This window comes from Crocodylus siamensis, chromosome 9 (assembly GCF_052110815.1).
Source record: "Crocodylus siamensis isolate JL-2025a chromosome 9, ASM5211081v1, whole genome shotgun sequence".
Taxonomy (NCBI): Eukaryota; Metazoa; Chordata; order Crocodylia; family Crocodylidae; genus Crocodylus; species Crocodylus siamensis.
The window spans coordinates 7,507,863-7,527,541 of NC_143403.1; the positions used below are offsets into that span (position 1 = coordinate 7,507,863).

Below are 19,679 nucleotides of genomic sequence, written 5' to 3' on the forward strand. Positions count from 1 at the left end.
TTGTCTCTCACCCCGTTCTCATTAAGAAACTGGGGGACTGTGGTGTCGACACCCACACAGTCAAATGGGTCACCAGCTGGCTGGAGGGCCGCACCCAGAGGGTGGTGGTGGATGGGTCCTTCTCAACCTGGAAGGACGTGGGCAGTGGGGGTCTGCAGGGCTCGGTCCTCGAGCCCGCACTGTTCAACATCTTCATCAGTGATTTGGATGAGGGGGTAAAAAGCACCCTGTTCAAATTTGCTGATGACACTAAGATGTGGGGGGATGTGGGCACACTAGAAGGAAGCATCAGGCTACAATCAGACCTAGACAGGTTACAAGGGTGGGCGGATGTGAATAGGATGGGATTCAACACAGACAAGTGCAAGGTGATGCACCTGGGGAGGAACAACTACATACCTACAGGTTGGGGAACTCCCCTCTTGTCAGCATGGAGGCAGAAAAGGATCTTGGAGTCATCATTGACTCCAAGATGAACATAGGCCGGCAGTGTGGGGATGCAGTCAGGAAGGCCAACCGCACCTTGTCATGCATCTACAGATGCATCTCGAGCAGGTCCAAAGAGGTGATCCTCCCCCTCTATGCGGCACTGGTCACGCCGCAGTTGGAGTACTGCATCCAGTTCTGGGCGCTGCACTTCAAGAGAGATGTGGACAGCACGGAGAGGGTCCAGAGGAGGCCACTCGCATGATCAGGGGGCAGCAGGGCAGGCCTATGAGGACAGGCTACGGGGCCTGAATCTGTTCAGCCTCCAAAAGAGAAGGCTGAGGGGGGATCTAGTGGCCTGTTATAAATTAGTCGGGGGGGATCAGCAGGCACTGGGGGAGTCACTATTCCCCCATGCACTGCCAGGAGTGACCAGGAATAACGGTCACAAGTTGGCAGAGGGGAGATTCAGACTAGACATCAGGAAGCACTACTTCACAGTCAGGGCGGCTGGGATCTGGAACCAACTTCCAAGAGAAGCGGTGCTAGCTCCTGCCCTGGGGGTTTTTAAGAGGAGGTTGGATGAACACCTTGCTGGAGTCGTTTGACCCCAGTATTATTTCCTGCCACGGCAGGGGGTCGGACTAGATGATCTACTCAGGTCCCTTCCGACCCTAGAAACTATGAAACTATTTCTGCTTGGGCAGCACTGTCAAAGCATGTCCTGCTTGGCCACGCAGGATACAGTTTGCAAGATGTAGTATTTATACCCTGTATACATACACAGATATATAGAAACAAACATTCTGAAACATTTTGACCTTCCTGCTTCATACTGGGAATATAATTTAGTCATTAGATTTTGACAAAATGGTATTTTATTAATGGAAGATGATTCCATCACCATTTTTGTTACAGTATAGTCCCATCCCAATACCAGCATTTGACCACTACGTCCCAGTGTGTTGCTGTGTAAAACCTGGTTTTACACAGGGTCTGGCTCAGGGTTCCTACTTCCCAGAACTGTAATTCAGTCCAGGTCAGAATCACACCTGCAGCCCAGTACGTCTGAGGCATCCAGTGCTTCTTAGTAGTAGAAAACCACTATAAAGAAATGCCATAGCATGCCTGCCGAGTTGTCTCAGTATTTAAGTATAGTTTGCAGATCCTTCCCCATTGTTTTATTTTAAATATCATTTTGAGATTGTGACCAACCGACAGAATGCTCTATATGGGAAATCTATTTTTATACTCCAGTAACCCCAGACTTTACCAAGGATCAGCCCATCCTGAAATATATGGGAAAGCTTGCGTTTGCAGTTACATCATACTTCCCATAGTTATACAGGAGTCTGGTCTGATCCAGCCTTTGTCCAATATAAACACTAGACTCATTCAATTTCTTTATCAGTTTCTCTGAGGTTATATTAGGATATCAGTTTTTCAGAGGAAATACTGTGCGTGCAAAGCATCCACTTTTAGATGTTAATTTCTCAGAATTGTATTAATTTGTTTTTTAAGAAACAAAGCAGTAGGCTGCTCCAGATAAAAATCTACAATTCCTGCCAGACTCCCTTTGCACCCAGCAGGGAGCTTTGGGTTCAAACTTGTTATCATTTCTAACAGGTCAGTAAGAAAAACTATAATGAGAACACGATGGAGGAAATATTTGGATGTTCAAGTTAACAGGGAAAATGAAGTACAAATGCTCCCATATCAATCTACAGAGGTATAAATACAAATGTTAGCACAAGTAGTAATAAAATTAAAATCACAGTGTTGTATGAAATCATCTAACTGGTTAAATCTCTGTCTAAATAGGGTCCATTAAACTAAATGGAGAAGGAAGACTGGGCAAAGGGGCTAAGGTACTGGCCTGGTATCTGGGAGCATGGAGTTCAATTCCCTGCATAACTAAACTGCCAGTCACTTAGGGTCAGACATAAATTGTGCTCAAAGATGGCTACAGTGCCTGAATAAATAAATGAGGAGCCTTGCCCCCAGGGAGATGATCTAAATTGACAGGGTTAGTAGGCACACTGGTCACATCCAGACAAGTGAGCATGTGCCTGTTGCAGCATCTCAAAGCAGTTTGAAACGCCACAGAAGGCATGCTAAGAACAAACTAGTGTTCCCCACACTGCATATTTGCAGTGCGGACTCTAAATCTGATACCCAGAAATCCCATATTCAAAAAAAAAAAACCCTGCAGAAAAAAGCAGCACAAGGCCTGCTCCTGGAGCATGTCTTTGAGGCACCGGGAGTCAAGTCCTCCAAAGAGGACCTGGCCAGAGCATCTCTATGGTGCTCCTGCTGCCCCAGCATGCTTAGCATTAGGAGCAAATAGGAGCGGGGCAAGGCTGTAGCGTTACCTGGACCCAGGCGCTGTCCCAGGTAAGCAGGGACATGGGGGTGGGAGGGGAGGCTGTGGGGTGTCTGGGCAGTGGGAGGCTGATGTAGGGTGTTGTAGGTGCCACACACCCACCCCCAACACTCAACCCTTGTAGCTCACATCCTCCAGTGCCGGCAGCAGCAGCCAGCTGAACTGTTGGGACAGTGGCCTGGCTGCGGGCACAGTTCCGTGGCGGCACAGCACTGCCTGATCCAGGGTCTGTACATGGCCAACAGACCCAGCCCGGCCCGGCCCACCCCACTAGCGCACGCCTTTGGACAGGACAGGGACAGCTCCTGCCACCACCTGCAGCTCCTGTCCAACGCCATGTCCTTACACAATGTACAGACCCCAGGTCAGGCAGTGCTGCACCGCCACAGGGCTGTGCCCGCAATTAGGCCACGGCACTGATGGCTTGGCTGGCTGGCTGCTTCTGCCAACACCAAGGGCTGTGTGCCACCAGTGGTGGTTGGGGCGGGTGTGTGGCAGCCCCCCTCAAACTCCACACCCCCCCACACCCAGCTGGGGGGCAAACAAGGTGGCTGACCTCCTGGCCATTTGAGGCCAGAAGGACATGCTTTGACAGTTGAAAGCGGGCTACCACATTGAGCATGTCTTCCAGGCAACAGCTGGCCCAGAGGTGCAAGCGGCTCTGCTGCAGTGCCCATGCCACAGCCCAGGCGGCTGTACAGTCCCTGTCCAGGTCTGGCAGGCATGCAGACATGTGGCTGCAGGTCCAAGGGAGGAGATGCTGTCACAGGTGGCAGCAGGTCACAGCCAGGAAGCAGGCCCTGCTGCCAGACTGCTGCAATGGGTAGAGGGTGCAGGGTCCACTCTAGGTCAGGGCTGCTACAGCAGTCCAGCTGGCACAAGGGGTAGTGTCCCCATATGTCAACTGGCCAGGCCTCAGAAGCTCCTAAAAGCAAGTAGCCCTGAGCTGCTCGCCAGGGCAGGTTTTTATACTGCTGGAGCCAGCACAGATGCTGGCCCCAGCCTTCAGCTCCCCCTGGCTGCAGATCTGGGAAGAGCTGGGCAGGGTCAGTTTGCCCCAAATGGCACAACTTGCCCAACACCAAAGTGCATGTTCAGGTATGTGTGCTGAGGCACAAATCCCCGACACAAATTTGTGCTGCTCCTATTTGAACTGCTGGAAGTGCATATGCCTGCATGTGCAGACCCACCCACTGGGTCCACATGAAGTCAATGGAACAGAGAATTATGTGCTTCCAAGAACTGCCTATAAGCAGCACTAGGCAGCCTGCCTGAAGTGCCATGCAGATGCCACTATGTTGCTTCTGGTTTAGCAGGCCAGCCAGCTAGAGCAGAGCAACATGCTTGAGGGTGCTGTACATGGAGGTAACAGCCACTTCCCTACACCCCTAGGGGTGTAGCGAAACTAAGAACTACAGCTGACAAATTATAAACAAGCCCAGATTGTCAGTGTCCCTTGCCTAGGGGCACCATAGCACTCCCTCTTCTACTGTCGATGCAAACTTTGCCTATACACAACAAGCCATTGAGTCGTCACGGTCCCCTGCACACAAATGAGTTCTGTCTGCATAGTGAAATGGCTCAACATTTAAAAATAAATAAATAAATAAAAATCAGGAAAGTATTGCCCTTCTCACTGGTTAATGGGACTCCACACTAAAACCTAGACACAAGCACTGAAAAAAACCCTATACACCACAGGACCCAGATCATTCCTGTCCAAGTGGCTCAGAACCTGCTTCATTTACAGCAGGCTGCTGAATTCATAGATTTCATAGACATTAGGGCTGGAAGGGACCTCGGGAGATCATTGAGTCCAGCCCCCTGCCCAAAGGGCAGGAAGTCAGCTGGGGTCATAGGATCCCAGCAAGATAAGCATCCAATTTACTCTTGAAGGTGTTCAATGTATTAAGGGTGAGCTGCTCAGCTACTCCTTTTGGCTTTTGCTTCAGAGGATACCACTTTGCCACTCAGCTGGAGCTCATCGATGGTCCCACGCAGCTGACTGAGAAACAATGTACTTTGAAAGGGAAGCCACAGCAAACAGCTGGAGCACCTAAGAAGTCCCATGCAGCTGTTTGCTGTGGCTATCTATATATGCCCCTAGGTAGCAAATGCTCATCTTCACAGGGGTGAGGACCCTAACCTGAGGAAGAATCCAGGCTCTGCTGTATTATCACCTCGTTAAAGGTCCTCTTCCAAGCAAAACTAATATTAGAAACATGCCTGTAAAACAAAGTGACAATTATACTTTGTCCCTTCCCTCCCTTAACTTCACCTCCGCACGATGAAGCATTAGAAGAGGCATAAAACAAAAAAGAAATTCCATTTTGTAAGTATTTAATATCTGAAATACTCTGAAACACTCTGAAAAATTTAAGAGGACAGCAAATGGGCTAACATCTAACTTGCACATTCCTCTTATGATTTCAGTGGAGGAAAAAACCTCATCTAAAAAGGATTTATATCTGCTAGGTTAAAATTTGTCCAATTCCAGTGTCGTCTTCCATGATTGCGTTTGGCTGCCCAACACAGCCACTCAGCCTGGCATAAACTACACAAGGTGCTCTCTCTACAACAGCAGTTCAGCAAACCTTAAATCCCCTGGAACAGATGCCTTCGGTTCAAGGTTCCAGACACTCCTGGACCTCAATCCACACTGCTGCAGGTTCAGCAAACACAGATATTCACATGGCCAGGAAGACAGGGAACCTCCTACCTCTAGGGTCCTTGTCTGAGCAACCATTTTAGGTTTTGCTCTGCAAATGTAACTCTACCAGCATTCACAGACATCAACTATAAGCAAAAAACCCAAAGACTCGGGGTCATATCCCAATGAGAAAGAGAGCTGTGCCAATTCATTCCAGCAAAGGCTCTAGCTCCATGCATTCCCATGTATGATTCTCACTGTGTGAGGGTGGCAAGTATATTTACTGTGCTGAAAATCATCAAAACCTCAAGATATTTTTATGACATTCCAGCACCATCCAAAACCTCAAGCACTGGAATACACTGAAGGGCTGAAGTCAGGATCTGAACGAGACATACCATACACTCACAGCCAGCAGTAAACAGCTCTGCCAATGAAAGGACCTGTCAGCCTGTCGGAAATAACAGCAGAAGAGTGCTGGAGTAATATTAGCATGACCTAGCATGACTCATCTTGGTTTGTCCAGAACTGTCTCAGAGTCAACTTTGCTGTTCCACATTCCAGCAGAACTCCATTATGTAGAGAATACAGTTCAGTTCAGCATCTAGCCTCTGGCTGCCAACTGACATCATTTGGCCCCTTGCTCATAAACCACAACTACGACTGTTTATTCCCACCCCCAAGGAAAACAGAAGAGATTGGTCTCATGCCTCTTATGAAGACTGCTGACCAGTCTCCCATGCTGGTGCTGCAATGTTTCATGGTGTCAACTAGAAATTAATGGGATGTCGAACTACCCACCATCTGGCCCAGCTCTGACGAACTGCTCTTCAGCACCAACATCACTACTATTCTCTTAGCACTGGTGCTAAGTTCCAGCCCATGCCAGTCCTGCAGTGGCAGGGTGACATGCAGCTCAGCAGACCTACCGACTTCCCTATGGAGCAGCTGGGACAGACAAGGTCAAACACCACTTCTGTTATAACACTCCTTTTGCAGTCACTCCCGTCCTTATCAAATCAACTTCTTCTGGGGAATCTTGTTTCAGAATCGGTCTACATTTAAAAATGATCTTTTCTTTTCATTTACACGTTCTGTAAAAATCGCTCCCTCAACTATTTTTGAACTCCAGATGCACATGCATTCTTGCCCAGATGGCTCACCGAAAAGAACCCATGTACATCTGGAAGTCAGCAGGACTGATATGACTGAAACTTAATTTGATCTCAAGCATCACTGAGATCTGCAGAGCAAATCTGGGGAAAATGGGCTCAGTCGTTTTGAAGCAAAAATCGCAGATGAAAGATTTTTAATGCATTTGCAACTGGTTTTTCAGTTACATTTCTTTTTCTGTTTCAAAACTTAGGAATGCTGCAGTGTTTTCCTATCAGCTAAATGTATAAGACTTCAACAACACAAGGAAATCTGGAATAACATTAAATCAAAGGGAAGGATGAACCTTTCTGTTTGGAAATAGGCCTTGGAGGACTGAATAAAATATACATGCATGGAGCAATGCATCCCCACTGAACTGTTCTGGAAACATGACTCTGGCATGTTATGGATTCACATGGTGGGAATGGAAAGTGTGGGGTCACTAGTCTTGCAAAAATTCTACTTAATAGCAGCATTTAACATTTTAAAGTATTTTACATAAAATAAAATGGACCTCATTATTCCCAATTTCACTCACAGAAAGATGAATGGTTGGTTTTTCAGGAGGTGCAAGAGAGACATAGCACAGCTGAAAATCAGTAGGAATTTCAGGTGTTCCCCACTGATAAAGGCCAGGACATTATGCATGCTGCCTGAAGTTACAGAAGGGTGGAGTGCTAAAACTACTCCATGTTTCTGGATTTCTAAATCTAGTGCTCAAACTGTTCAAGCACTGGAGAATTTCGTCTTTGAGGTCTTATCAAACACAAGCACTATTTAATGCCTGTACTCAAAAGACTGGGTTTTTTGGCCTGTGGTATGCGCAGAGTGGGTGGCACCAATGAACTTGTTCAAACTGAGACAGCTACAAGTACACAGGGTGTGCCACTAAAATCTAACCACAATCCTCGTTTTGTTTAATAAGTGTGAACAATGTTAAAGACCTACGCATATCTACCATCCTGTCCCTCCCCCCACACACACACAGGTGCCAAAGGAACAGTCCTTCTCCAGTGGTATCTGATTGTTCAAAGCACTGAGCCACCCGATTAGCTGAACCTCTAAGGATGCTCTGTTGTTTAGTATCAACCTCATCTGAAGTCTGTTCACTAAGCTTGCGTGCATTAATAAAAGATGCGTCTTAGTTAAAATATAAGTTATATGTCGAGGCAGGAACTACAGAGTGAAGTCGGATGTGCAAAGCACAGGCCATCAACAAAAAGGTGGGAGTCAAGTCTTGGCAGACATGCAACAAATCAGTCCCACATTTTCCTCAAGTGCCACTCTGATCCCTGTCCAATCTGCTGTTTTGCTCCCTACTCCCAGGTACCCACCTAGACAGCTCCACCTGGGCTTGTAAAATCTGCAGCAGGGTTCAATCACTGTGGCCCAGGAAACTCTGATTATGAGCTGCCACTCAAAGGGAAAAGATATTGCAGCACCCATGCCAAACCTCACAACCCGAGACAGTTTCCCAATGTGGCACTTCATGCAAATTTGTTGGCAAGCAGCCAACTTGACCACAGTGAATTCTCGGTCTTGATGGCCTGGCTAATGAAGACCAAGATCTCACATGTAGCAAACAGAGATTTAAAGCGATTAATAGTAAGAGAGATGTTTACTGTACCTGCAGTAAGACAGTACCCCCAGGGACTGTGAGCTGTAAACAGTACTTAGGGGCATTCTCCCAGGAAAGCAGCTGCACGTCTTCAATAGCACTATAGGAAATGGAGTTTTCCATGTAGCCAGTTGGCTGCCAGAAGAAAAACAAGGAGAGAAAAGAAAAACATTTACTTACTCATCAATAGTTGCACAACTAGGAATCAAAGGAAGAGTTATACCATAAAATATTCAGGTGCATTTGATGCTGAACATGTCTACATAGTATTATCCATCTACAATGTCAGCTGGAAGGGATGAGGGGTAGCAAAGAAGTACAGAACACTAGTCATTCACCTCTGGAACCTCCATCCAAATCCTGATGAAGTCACGGGTGGCTTCATATTGGCCTAATTTGACTATACCATGAAATCTGGAAGAAGGTTAATAAATGAAAGCCCCAGAGTGAAGCAGCTAGTGCAAGCAGAAACACAGGTAGCTTGTGAAAAAAAGCTTCTGTATACGTCATTCTGCATAGGTGTTAACAGTCTATCACAGGGGTGGACAAAATGCGGCCTGGGGGCTGGATGCGCCCTGCCAGGCCATTCTATCTGGCCGCAGGGCCCCTCAAAAATTTAGAAAATTAATATTTATCTGCCCTGGTCTGTCTGTCATGCAGCCCTCGATGGCTCGCCAAAACGCAGTAAGCGGTCCTCTGCCCAAAATAATTGCCCGCCCCTGGTCTATCACCTCCTCCTTCCCCACTTATGCCTGTATCCCCCATACTGTAATTGAGAAAATGAAAGCAAGAAATGACAGAGGTTGTTCATCAAGCTTGTTGACTGAAACACGATGGCTTGGATATTTTTAAAATCTCATTTATGCACTCAGGTCTGAGCTGAATCTGAGTCAATATGCATATAGCCTGTCTGCGTGTATGTGGGAGAAATGCATCTGAATCAGACAGAACTGCAGTGAAATATAATTGAGAGAGTTTTATCCCGCATGTTTTGGTTCTGCTCCCTGCGTACAAGGCTGATCAACTGCATTATCAAGATCTAATATGCTCCATCTGCCAGGGGCTCTTCAGCCTCCAAACGTGTCTTACACACCTCATAAGCCTTTGCTTCAAGACAGATAATCCAAGGTAGAGCAACCAACCTACTTGGCTCTGCTTAGTTTCTTCTAGAGGATGCCAGTCTGATGGCAAATGAAAAGTCACGATAAAATAGAAAAAAAGATAGTTCCTTGCAAGTCCCTACAATACGCATCAACTGCAGCAAAGAAACTCAAAGGATGAAGCTTGTTTTTTAACCTCTACCAATATTCCTGCTATGGCAGCAGGCCCTGTGTATATACACACACACCTCTAGCAGACATCCAGAGAACTAGGCTAAATTTCACATCTGTCATATTATATATGGCGCACATGCTGTATTGGATGCACACATAGCTGCAAAGTATAAACACACAAGGAGAGATATGTACGCGGTCACATACACTCAAAACACACACATTTCCACACATGCCCTTTATCCGAGTTCCTTCTCATGTTCAGCAGAAACCCCAGAAAGTTTTCATTTAAAGTGTGTCAACAAGGGGGCGGGGGGGGGAGAAAAAAAGAAAAAGAATCAGTGGTAGTGTTAAAGGGAGTAGCGTCTCTTCCACTTCAGCTCTGTTGATCAGATTCTCCCCATAGGCAAACCTTTAGATTGACCACTGAATAAGCACATCATTACGCCTTAAAAAGTCATCTCTGTGGCATGTACACAGCTTTTAAGACACCTGGTGTGATCCTATTCTCCTCACCATCATGGCCACAGAGCTAGCTGCTAAGACACCCAGATTCCTTACATGTCTCCATTTTGGCCTGCAAAGATCTCTTGCAGACTGGACCTGGCCTGCCGTGCATACTCAGAACCTTCCCAGACAGCCATCTAGATGGCTAACTCCACTAAGGTCTGCTGCATTGTGCATTCTGCATGGGAAAAGTACATACCCTGTGCAAGTCCCCGTTTTTGTACAATGAGAAAGTCACCAGAGCATCTAGCTGGTGGTGAAGCCAGTAGCAGACAATGCTGCTGTCTGTCAGTTAGACATCTGCCCTCTGGACTGAACTAATTCAACCTAGATCCCAACATGAGGAAAATGCATCAGGCAGCAGAATTCTCAATTCCACCAAGGGAACTGGGAAGAGGTATGTGCCTCTTCTGACATGGAAGAGGATTGCTTTCTAGAGCTGCCTAAGGCTGCCCACTGCCAGAGGGGGAGAGCCATGACTGACTTCAGGGTAGAATAAAATCAGCCTTTGAGACAGCACTAGGCTGCCTGCTGAAAACAGGAGAGCAATGCATCTTCCAGGGCAGATCAGGACCATGCTTCCAAGCTAAGCTGTGTATTTTGGGGGCTAGCAGCAGCACAGATTTGGATGTTAATTACTCTTACAGAATGATTTTTATATAATTACTTTACATCTAACTTATGCTTCCCAAATATTTCCCCCAACACCTGACTGATTTAAGTTAGCACTGACAGTCTTGCAACAGACCAGAAAAAAACCCAAAAAACACAACAAACCTGTCAAAGCCACATCTACGGCAGGAGCAAACAGGAGCATCTTTAACAATCACAACAGAGGATTCTTGTGGGCGAGTGTGAAATAAGCAAATTCCTCTTGGAATGCACCTACTTTTTAGCGGTGAGGCTTCCTTCCAGAAGACAAGTGGGTGGTGTGTGGGGAAATCATAAACTCACTTTCCCCTGTTAAAAGGATGCAGAAGACCCATATAAAAATCTCTGCCAAAATCCAGTAGATGCCCTTGTAACACACGCTTAACATGAACATATAAGCTGCCTTTATAAAAAAGGGGGATGGGGGTGGGGGAATGGTAGGAGTTCAAGCTTAAAAACAACATTTTTGAATGCTTTATTGCAGTAGTCTTATTTTTACACCAGCCCTGGTGATGAAAATGGTTTTCAGTGTCTCCTTAACAAAACCTTGTCATGCAGGAAGTATGATAAACTTCTGCTTATTCATTTAGCCACAATACCGTTCCCCTCTAGCAAATGGAGTCCCAGTGGCTTGTGTTGATCCTGTACGTCATGTGGGGCCTACCGGAGAGTAATTATCTTGTTCTCACAGGAAGCCAAAGGACCAAGATTCTTTGGTGATCAACATTACAACACTTGGGGAAAATAAGAAAAAGAGCCAGGAGACAACGTTAGCAAAAACACACTTTAAAGGGATGGAACAAGAAGAAAGCAAGGACCAGCAGAAGCCAAGAGGCAGAAGCAATGCACACTGTTCTCTCCACACCCCATCTACAAGGTGCCAAATGCCCTGAACCCTCATTTACCCCAAACATGAACCTGGGGTATTTGGGCCCTGGGACCAAGCTTCCCTATAACTTTTACCCGCGTTGTTTAAGAATAGCTAGCCCAGTGCTGGCACAATGCTGTGACCTGTAAATAAGTAAATCTCAACCCACACACTAAACATCTATAAGCCGGTTTTGATTATTAAATGCTTTTTCTTTTGAAAGGGTAGGATAATGTTCAACCTTACCTCTCTATCAGAGGATCACAACAAAACCATTAGTCATTCAGAGGGCTTTTGGCATTCACAGGGCATTTTCCTTCGAAACAAGGGTGTGGTTGCCTCTATGAAAAATCACTTGTACACCTGGACCACAAAAACACCCATGTGTCTCCACAGTGCTAAACTAAACTAAAATTCTGTCTGAAATATCATATTGAAGAGAATGGGCTATGCTGCCTTTTATAGGCACAAACTTGTGAAGAAATAATCTACATAATGATGAAATATAAATTAGATTTTAAAATTCTCTCTTTTTAATGGTCTACTCTAAAGCTACCTTGGAGGAATATCTTTTAGCTCTAACAATTTTTAAGCTTGGGACACACTGCAGACAGTACAGTCCTGAAAGTAGACATTTCCAGCTCTGTTTTGCAAACTGGAACTGTTTGCAACTGAGTCAGCTGAGTGATGCATCACGATGTAAAGGGCTTTTACAAGTTGTCAAAGATCTGAAACTACATGTTGCCACACCAGGGGCAGTGCAAAGGGCACTGTAGCAGCAGGAAAATGGAGAGCAGAGTACACTTGACTCGGACAAAGCAGATCCCAGGGCTCACTAGTCCTTCCCACAGCACTACCGCTTGCAGGCAAAGCATACATGTCTCCCTATCCTGGCCGGTCAGTACACAGGCCACAGTACTGGCTACTTTGGAAAGCCAAGCCCTACACAGGAGAGACCAAGAACTTTGCTGGGCTTAACCCTTCCATACAAAAGTGGATGGAGAAGAAGGACAAATCAGCCCTCTGTTAGGAAATAGCCCAAACCCAAAACCACAGCCCGAGTCACTTGATCTATTTGAAAAACAGACTAAAATGACGTTCAGGTATGTAAACGTCCATCACTGTGAATCACCGTGGCTGGTGAACAACCACAGCAAGTGTTGAAAGGACTGCATTTTCCAGTAGACCTAGCTCACACAAATCCCCACAGAGGGTTTATTCTGACAAGCAGGTTGCTCTCAGGAAAATGCAAGTCATGAACACAGGAAAAAAGAGAACGGAGTCTCAGGTACTGGAAAGCATCTAAAAGCAGCAGGACAGATCCTGGGCTGGAGCAAATCTGGTCTAGTATCCTCAGGATCTTTGAGCAGCAATACATCACGCTCAGTTGTAAAGAGTCCCAACCACAAAGCATTCAGGGGTATGGCTATGCTGTCAAAGGACCACACTACACAGGATGCATGGTCCACCCTGACACAGACGGCACCTCGCTGCCTTTGTGCAGTGCTAAGCACACATCAGTACGCACACCCAAGAGTGCAAGCCCCACACATCTACATGACACCCATTCTGCAATGTGCAGAGCATGGAGCACCCAGACCAGGTACCACCGTGGCACCCCCTAGTGAGGTCCAAAGCAGACCCAAAATTATAAGTGCAATTTTTAGGAAGATATGTTCTCTATTTCTTGCACAAAGCTTGAACTCTAGGGAGATATGTACTTTCCCTCCTTATGCTACAAAAATTTAGCTTTAGTTGACTGAAACAGAAGGAAAGCAGAAAAAATTCATTTCTTATTGCTTCTTTTTTCCCCCAGCTTGGGCAAAGAAGCTGTGAAAGTTTCATGTTAGTTTATAGTTTCTGTTTGGTCTCTGGCATCGCAGATAGTTCTGACCGTATGCTAATTTAAATTAAAAATAAAGCTTCATATTAGGCTTCGTAACACCTTTCTCCCCAAAAAACTGCTCTTTCCTTTTAGAGCAAAAGGAGCAGGATTTTTAGCCTTTTAAAGAAAAGCCTGCATTTCTTTCACTTTCGGAAAGAGTTGTAAACCAGAGAGCTCTCAAGCCAAGGGACCTCTTCTTGCCCTGGGACAGCTACATACCGAACACTGCTGTAAATCAGAGCTGGGAGACTGCATGCTCTTAAGGCTGACCAAACTTTCAGACCTGAGCTCAAAGCCAGCCTTTCTCCAACATTTCTGGGAAGCAGCAGCAGTCCCCACTTATTCCACAATACAAAAACCAGCCCGTTTGTCTCCATGGGAATTTTACTAAAAGGGAAAGAAAAAACATGACATCCCCAAATAATACATGGCTTGCACGCACACACTCGTGCAGTAATGATCCAAATTGTTCACCGCATCATTTTTGCGAGAGCAGCGAGACTAGATGCGCTCTGAAGACACGGAGAATCATTCACATAAAAATAAGCTCAGATAAGACTGACGCACACACAGAGGGAGAAGAAGCAACTCTCCTTCTCTCCCAAATCCCACAACTTTCTCTGTAAAACATGGAGGGGGAGGCATGCTGTTCTGAACACTTGCACTGGCACTGTTGGGTGTTTCACACTTCACTGCTCTTGGGAGCCAGAATGTAAACACATGTAGCTCAAGACAACTAGTGTACTCAGTCACACAGAAAGAGCCGTCTACACTTGTCTTAGGACCCAATCTTGCAAGGACACGTCCCAGCACAAGCTGCTTATACAAGTCAGCACCTTACGGCCCCTGGACAATTTGAGTGGGGAGTCTTTGCCAATACACGAATACATCCCCTAATAAAAGAAACTACATGTGAGACAACACCCTTGTCCCTACAGTCTGTAACTGTGCATTTTAAGTAACACAGAGTAATCAGCATCTCTTCAGGTCAAATATAAATATTACAGCACATTACAAATCACAATATACAGCACACTGCAATCCAAATCACTCTCAATATGTACTGTCACTCACAGGGTAAAAGACTTCTCATAACAGTTTGAAGTCAGTGTTAATATCCTGAAGGCTAATGATAATAAAGTAAGAACAGAGCTAGTACCCGAATACACATACCCCTCCATCCTCAAGGTACCCAGGTTAGATCCAGTACCACACACTTGTGTTTTTTATTTGGGGGCACGTGGTACGCACTTTGTTTTTGGAAGGCAGAATGGAGAAGTGGTGATTTTTCAAGAGACATGGCCAACTATGTGACAAAGAGTATATCCTCCTAGGAATGCAGCACCCACGAAGTATTGCGCTGCAGGAGATGGCTGCGGCTGCCTTGCTCAGACCATCTCCAGGGATGCCCCCCTTCCTGGACAGGCCATGTTCCCTGCAGGACCTTGTCATACAAGGTCAGGCTCCAGACCTTGGCACGGGCTGTAATAAGATTGTTACTTCTTTATTAGAAGTAGTTCTTTATGTACATTTCCTCTGAACTGTTGCTTCCACACCACAAGCTGTAGCAAGACACTACCTGCAGCTCACTTGCTGCTTCAGGCACAAGCCACAGTGCTCAGCCAACAGCCATGGCTGAGAGAGGGTTATTACAGGGCCTCGCCATTTCTTGCCAAGCCAGACAAGTGACAGCCATCTATACCCAGCGTCTCCAGGTGTGCTTCTTTCCCCAACAGGGAAAACAAACCCCTCGCAAAAAATCTAACAGCTTCCCTACTTACACCTGCACCCCAGTTTTCAGGGGAACAATCCCGTGGAACCACAAATAATGGAGAACACAAAATTGTCTATCCCAGAATCGACAAGAAAAGCTGGTCTCCACACAAACATAATATGAGCTCTCCGGTGTCTGTGGCATCATGCCAGCAGAGTAGAGAATTTCAGGAACGTAAAAGTATTCAAATTGCTTCAGATCTTGAACTAAGTTAAACTATTTCTATTAACCTTTTTTAATACAGTTCTAATATCAGCTCACGAGCCGGTGCCTTCGGATTGACATCTTTCCCTTCTGAAGCCACATGAAAGCAATACACTGTAAAGGGGTTCCTGAAGGAAAGACCCTTTCTTAAAAAATGAAAACATGTTACAGGACACGCATGGTCTGTGGGAGAGGTATCAGTTGGGCACGAAATAAGACAACTTCAAATTTAAAACGACCCTCCAATAGCTATATATGGGAAATTATGAATTTGCTATTATATTTCATATACAGAATCTGATTATTTTCAGGGTGTCTTAAATTCTTCCCCCCAATGCCGCCGTGGGGGAAGGAGAGGCATGGACGGCAGACAGCCTGCTCCTTCCACACCTACCCCCGCAACTCCCCGCCACCACAGCTTATCTTATGCTGCGACCACAGCCAAAAAGACCAGAGACCAGAGACAGAGAAGCTCCTCTGCTTCTGCTTCCCCCCTGCCATACCACACACTATTTCCTTTGTGCTTCCCCCTACCCTGCACCATACGGCCTCTCCCACCCTCCACTGCACTGAAATCTCCTATGCATGTCCTGCCATGCCACATAAGCCACCGTGAGCCACTCTGGCCCCAGCCAGGCAGCAGTGCTGGTGACGCCTCGAGCCTTGGCCCCAGATTGGGACGAGAGCCAGAGCTGCAGCAGCTGCCTGCCCCAGGCCAGTACTTGAATGCAAGATGAGGCTTTTCCCCAAAGTGGAACAGGGAAAAAACCTTGTCTTTGATTCTAGTAAATGCAGTTAGTAATATGTTTCCTAAAAAAAATTTAAAAAAAAAAAAACTGTCATTTTAGGATTATTTTTAATGGAAGCAGGGATCTTTTTCTTCTACTGTCAAACCCAGGTGAAGCATCATCTATGAGCACTCAGTTTCTATTAACCAGAGGTGTCTTTGACTTTCAGGCACTTGGAGAAGGGGTGCATTTAAAGGATCTCTGCACCCTACAAACCAGGAAGACTCTGCCTGAACAGCTCATTAGAAATCAAACTTCCCTTGGTAGTTAATTCAACAGCTGACATCAAAAGGTATTAAACACCCATGGACAGAGGGGCTGGTGTTTAAAAACTGTACTCTGAAGCCATGTCTACATTGGAAAATCCCATCTCCTAAAAAATACTTCATCAACCAGTGTCTAACAATGCAGTATGCACTGGAAAAAGGGGAGCTCACCCAGTGTACAACCAGGGCCTGAGTTTGGTGAATTCTGCTGACTCACGGTACCAGGATGACCACTTTTAACACCAGCCCCAGAATAAGAACAAGAGGAAACTGCATTTGATGTAAACTGCTAGAGGCAGTGAGATTTTGCTCAAGAAAATGCAGCCTGAGCCACAGGTCAAACCTAAGTGGAGAACCCCTGACCACTTAACACTGCAAGGTGACATGGGTTACTCGACTCCTACTGATATAATTGGAAACGGAGGTTATTTGCAAGCTCAAAAGGATGCCAAGAACAGGCAACACCCTGCAACAGGGTGTCAAAGGAATAAAACAGAGACCCTACTCCTCTCCAGATCAGACAGCCCGAAGACTGGAAGAAGGCCAATGTGGTGCCGATCTTCAAGAAAGGGAGGAGAGTGGATCCGGCTAACTACAGGCCCATTAGCCTGACTTCTATCCTGGGGAAGATCTTAGAAAAGTTTATTAAGGAGGCCATCCTTGATGGACTGGCCCAGGCTAACATCCTAAGGGATAGCCAGCACGGGTTTGTTGCGGGTAGGTCTTGCTTGACCAATCTCATTTCCTTCTATGACCAGGTGACCTATCACCTGGACAAGGGAGATGAGATTGATGTCATATATCTTGACTTCAAAAAAGCTTTTGATCTGGTATCCCATGATCACCTCTTGGCCAAAATGGCCAGTTGTGGCCTTGGCTCCACCACGATCCGCTGGCTAGGAAATTGGCTCCATGGTCGGACCCAGAGGGTTGTAACTGATGGCAGTCACTCATCGTGGTGCCCTGTGACCAGGGGGGTCCCTCAAGGCTCTGTCCTGGGACCCATACTGTTCAACATCTTCATTAATGATGTGGACATTGGAGTCAGGAATGGACTGGCCAAGTTCGCCGATGACACCAAACTTTGGGGCAAAGCATCCACACCAGAAGACAGGCGGGTGATCCAGGCTGACCTGGACAAGCTCAGCAAATGGGCAGACGAGAACCTCATGGTGTTTAACACCGAAAAATGCAAGGTTCTCCACCTTGGGAGGAAAAACCTGCAGCATCCTTATAGGCTCGGCAGTGCTACGTTGGATAGCACTACAGAAGAAAGAGACTTGGGGGTCATCATTGACCACAAGATGAACACGACCCTGCAATGTGATGCTGCGGCTAATAAAGCGACCAAAACGCTGGCGTGCATCCATAGATGCTTCTCAAGCAAATCCCGGGACGTCATTCTCCCCTTGTACTCGGCCTTGGTGAGGCCGCAGCTGGAGTGCTGCGTCCAGTTTTGGGCTCCACAATTCAAAAAGGATGTGGAGAAGCTTGAGAGAGTCCAGAGGAGAGCCACGCGCATGATCAGAGGTCAGGAAAACAGATCTTACGATGATAGGCTGAGAGACATGGGACTCTTTAGCCTGGAAAAGCGCAGGCTCAGGGGTGATCTGATGGCCACCTATAAGTTTATCAGGGGTGACCACCAGGATCTGGGGGAACATTTGTTCACCAGAGCGCCCCAAGGGATGACTAGCTCGAACGGTCACAAACTCCTGCAAGACCGTTTCAGGCTGGACATAAGGAAGAATTTTCTTTACTGTCCGAGCCCCCAAGGTCTGGAACAGTCTGCCAGCGGAGGTGGTTCAAGCACTTACATTGAACACCTTCAAGAGTAAATTGGATGCTTATCTTGCTGGGATCCTATGACCCCAGCTGACTTCCTGCCCTTTGGGCAGGGGGCTGGACTCGATGATCTCTCGAGGTCCCTTCCAGCCCTGATGTCTATGAAATCTATGAAATCCTTCATGCAACATGCTTTGTAATTACACAAGGTTTTCCATCAAAGAAATGCCAAGCATTTTCAGAATCCTAGCCTGCAACTCTTTCAACACTAAGAGAAATAAAACTTATTATGCCTCATTTACCAATGAAGAAACTGAGCAACAAAAAGAGTCTCTCACTCAGGGCTGGGCATGGCCAAAAACTTTCCAAATCCATGTCTTGAAGTGCCCTGCCCCATAGTCACCTTAGAAGTACAGCAGAGCTAAAAACAAAACCCGTATTTCTTGCATTTCAGAAATGCAACGGTACTATATGGCCCTGCACCTTCCCAGAGAAAGTATCTTACTGGCTGCTAAGAGAGGCAACAGTTTATTCTCATTTATTAGTTAATGCCCATATTACTATGACCTCTCTGATCATTATTTTCCCTTCTATTTTTTGTCCCATGCATTTATTTTAGGTCATAAGATCTTCAAGGCAAAGACTGTTTTTGCTCCAGGAACAAGCAGAGCTTGATCGTATTTGGGGCCTCTTGACACTAATAATGAAAAAAACCCAAAAGTAACTGGGTCACAAAACCAACTCCCCGAGGGATACCGAGATATAAAGATTGCTGCGTATTTAACATCAATACAAAATATACATAAAGCATGTAAAAAAAACAAAAAACCCTGTGTGAATCCTTCCCACACTGCTGTTCCTCTGGGGCTGAAAGCTACCTGCGGCAGACAGTGCGTGTCAGAGGACAAACAGTAAATGTTAACAACAACATGCACTCGTTGCAAAATGCCGAGGGCACATGTGCAGGTTTGTGAAGTGTAACAATACAATGGAAACAAACACACGTGCAAAAATCACACCACTGCCCGCAGCAGGCAGCTACCCAATCCTTCAGCTAAATTTCCATAGCAACAACAAAGTGACAGAAAACAGAACTCCATCCGCAAACCAGAGTCAAGGCTGCTCTCCAGTTTTGCTTAGCTTCAAGCAAATGCTTACTGAGCAGATCGGCCTTGCTCTATGCCACGAAATGCATCAAACTCTGGTACTGGCAGGCCAATGAAGCATTCCTTTGGGCACAGTCCTACCCAGGCACTTCACTAAACTCAAATGCACTGCAACAAAATGATAACTTAACCACCTTGTACCCCTTGCAGCTGCCCCAGGCTCAGCTATGCTGACTTTCGGACCTCATACAGGGTCCTTTAGGTTGGCACGGTCTGAACAGAGGAAGTCTACAGTGGTTTCTCCCCAGTATGGAGAGAAAACAACAGCAGGCTACCATT

General features: G+C 46.2%; 1 protein-coding gene across 4 annotated transcripts in view; it reads right to left on the reverse strand.

Annotated features, from left to right (window-relative positions):
- Positions 1-19,679, reverse strand: part of CMIP (c-Maf inducing protein) — a 172,225-nt gene that overhangs the window by 75,360 nt on the left and 77,186 nt on the right. For all 4 annotated transcript variants that reach the window (XM_090062515.1, XM_090062516.1, XM_090062517.1 and 1 more), the window contains exon 2: positions 8,242-8,367. In XM_090062515.1, the coding sequence (XP_089918641.1) occupies positions 8,242-8,367 (126 nt within the window). The remainder of the gene's footprint in view (positions 1-8,241; positions 8,368-19,679) is intronic.